A 1,338-nucleotide genomic window follows, 5' to 3' on the forward strand; every position below is an offset into this window, starting at 1 on the left:
TTGTTTTTCGAAAGTCTGTGGTCTACAGAAGTACTGAGTTGTTGTTTTTTTTTTTTTTTTTTCTTTTATAGTGAGATTTTGCGGATACTACGTGCGCTGTTACGCACAAGTACAGTTACCAACCTGCTGGTAGCTCGCCTCCTCCGGTTTGAAAGTGTTGTCGACCGACTGGAAAAAGAAGCTGAAGTGCGGGAAATTGTGCAGCCAGTATGTCCACCACGGAGCGACGTAATCGAGCCTTGCAGTGGCCATTCCTGCTTGAAAATCCAACGAGCCACCAACTCTCTGTGACCTCGGCACTCAGATATCCCCAGGTTTTGAGAAAAACACAACTAAATAAATAAATAAAAGAAAAAATAAATAAAAACAAGACGCGACTTCAGTACAGGTTACAATTATCACCGAAGATTAAAGAGGAAGTTCTTCATTTGCCATGGCACCCTCAGAACAAGGATGAGTGTGACTACTTCCCACTCCGGTTTCCATAGTTGTGTGTAAACTGTTGTTGATACATGATACAGCTTGAGTGAGGCGGTGAGGGCCAAGCTTTAGTATCCGAGACACGGGATCTAGTGACGGTATGAACCTTCCTCCTTTAACAAAGAAGGCGTGACAACCACTTTTCAGTCAAGTGGGCCAGGCCAGCCTAATTTACGGAAAGTAAACAACAATATGTCGACCCTTTGTACTGAAAAAAAAAAAACTATATGAGATGAATTTTCTCCACTAAATTTGCAAACTGAAGAAAAAATGAAATGATCAAACAAAGAGAGGAAGACTTCCTGAGGACACTTTGTTGTTGTGGATGTCAGTGGCTTGCATCCACCTCTCCACATATGCATTGAGGTGCATTTGAGGTTTGTTTTTTTTTTGTTCTCAGAGGAAACTCAACGTTTTCATTACACAATAAAACTTGAGACGGATCAAATGAAATGGCTCTGCTCTCTATCTGGCCTCGACTTCTAGCTGCTGGTAACGATGCAGAGGTATTCCGTACAGTATTTATGACTTCTGCTGTTAATGTCTGACCTCTTGTGGACAATAAGGCGCACTGAGGTGAACAATAATGAGCAGGGTAATGAGATGCTGCAGCCACTGGCACAGAATGTTGGCTTCTGTTTTTATTTACAGCGTGATGATTTTTCTTTTCTTTTTTCTTTTTTTTTCCAGTGGTGAAACTTCACATCTGCATCAGAATCACCATATTAACTGTAATAAATGTGCAGGGTTTTATTTGGTTGAATGGCGGAGATGATACATTTTGAATTCAGGCAGATGGTAGTTTATTAAACAAAACCCTTTTTCTGTGCAAAGGTATGTTAAGGCACCCTACAAGTA

The 1,338-nt window shown here is 40.9% G+C and overlaps 1 protein-coding gene across 1 annotated transcript in view; it reads right to left on the reverse strand.

The window, feature by feature from the left end:
- The window catches only part of ttyh2l (tweety homolog 2, like), a 30,228-nt gene extending 29,681 nt beyond the window's left edge, over positions 1-547 (reverse strand). The window contains exon 1 of the mRNA XM_023410106.2: positions 124-547. Coding sequence (XP_023265874.1) covers positions 124-252 — 129 coding nt within the window. The 5' untranslated portion in view covers positions 253-547. The remainder of the gene's footprint in view (positions 1-123) is intronic.
- Positions 548-1,338: the final 791 nt, after the last annotated feature.

This window comes from Seriola lalandi, unplaced genomic scaffold, assembly GCF_002814215.2.
Source record: "Seriola lalandi dorsalis isolate HSWRI2012SDOR001 ecotype SW California unplaced genomic scaffold, Sedor1 jcf7180002054412, whole genome shotgun sequence".
Classification (NCBI taxonomy): domain Eukaryota; kingdom Metazoa; phylum Chordata; class Actinopteri; order Carangiformes; family Carangidae; genus Seriola; species Seriola lalandi.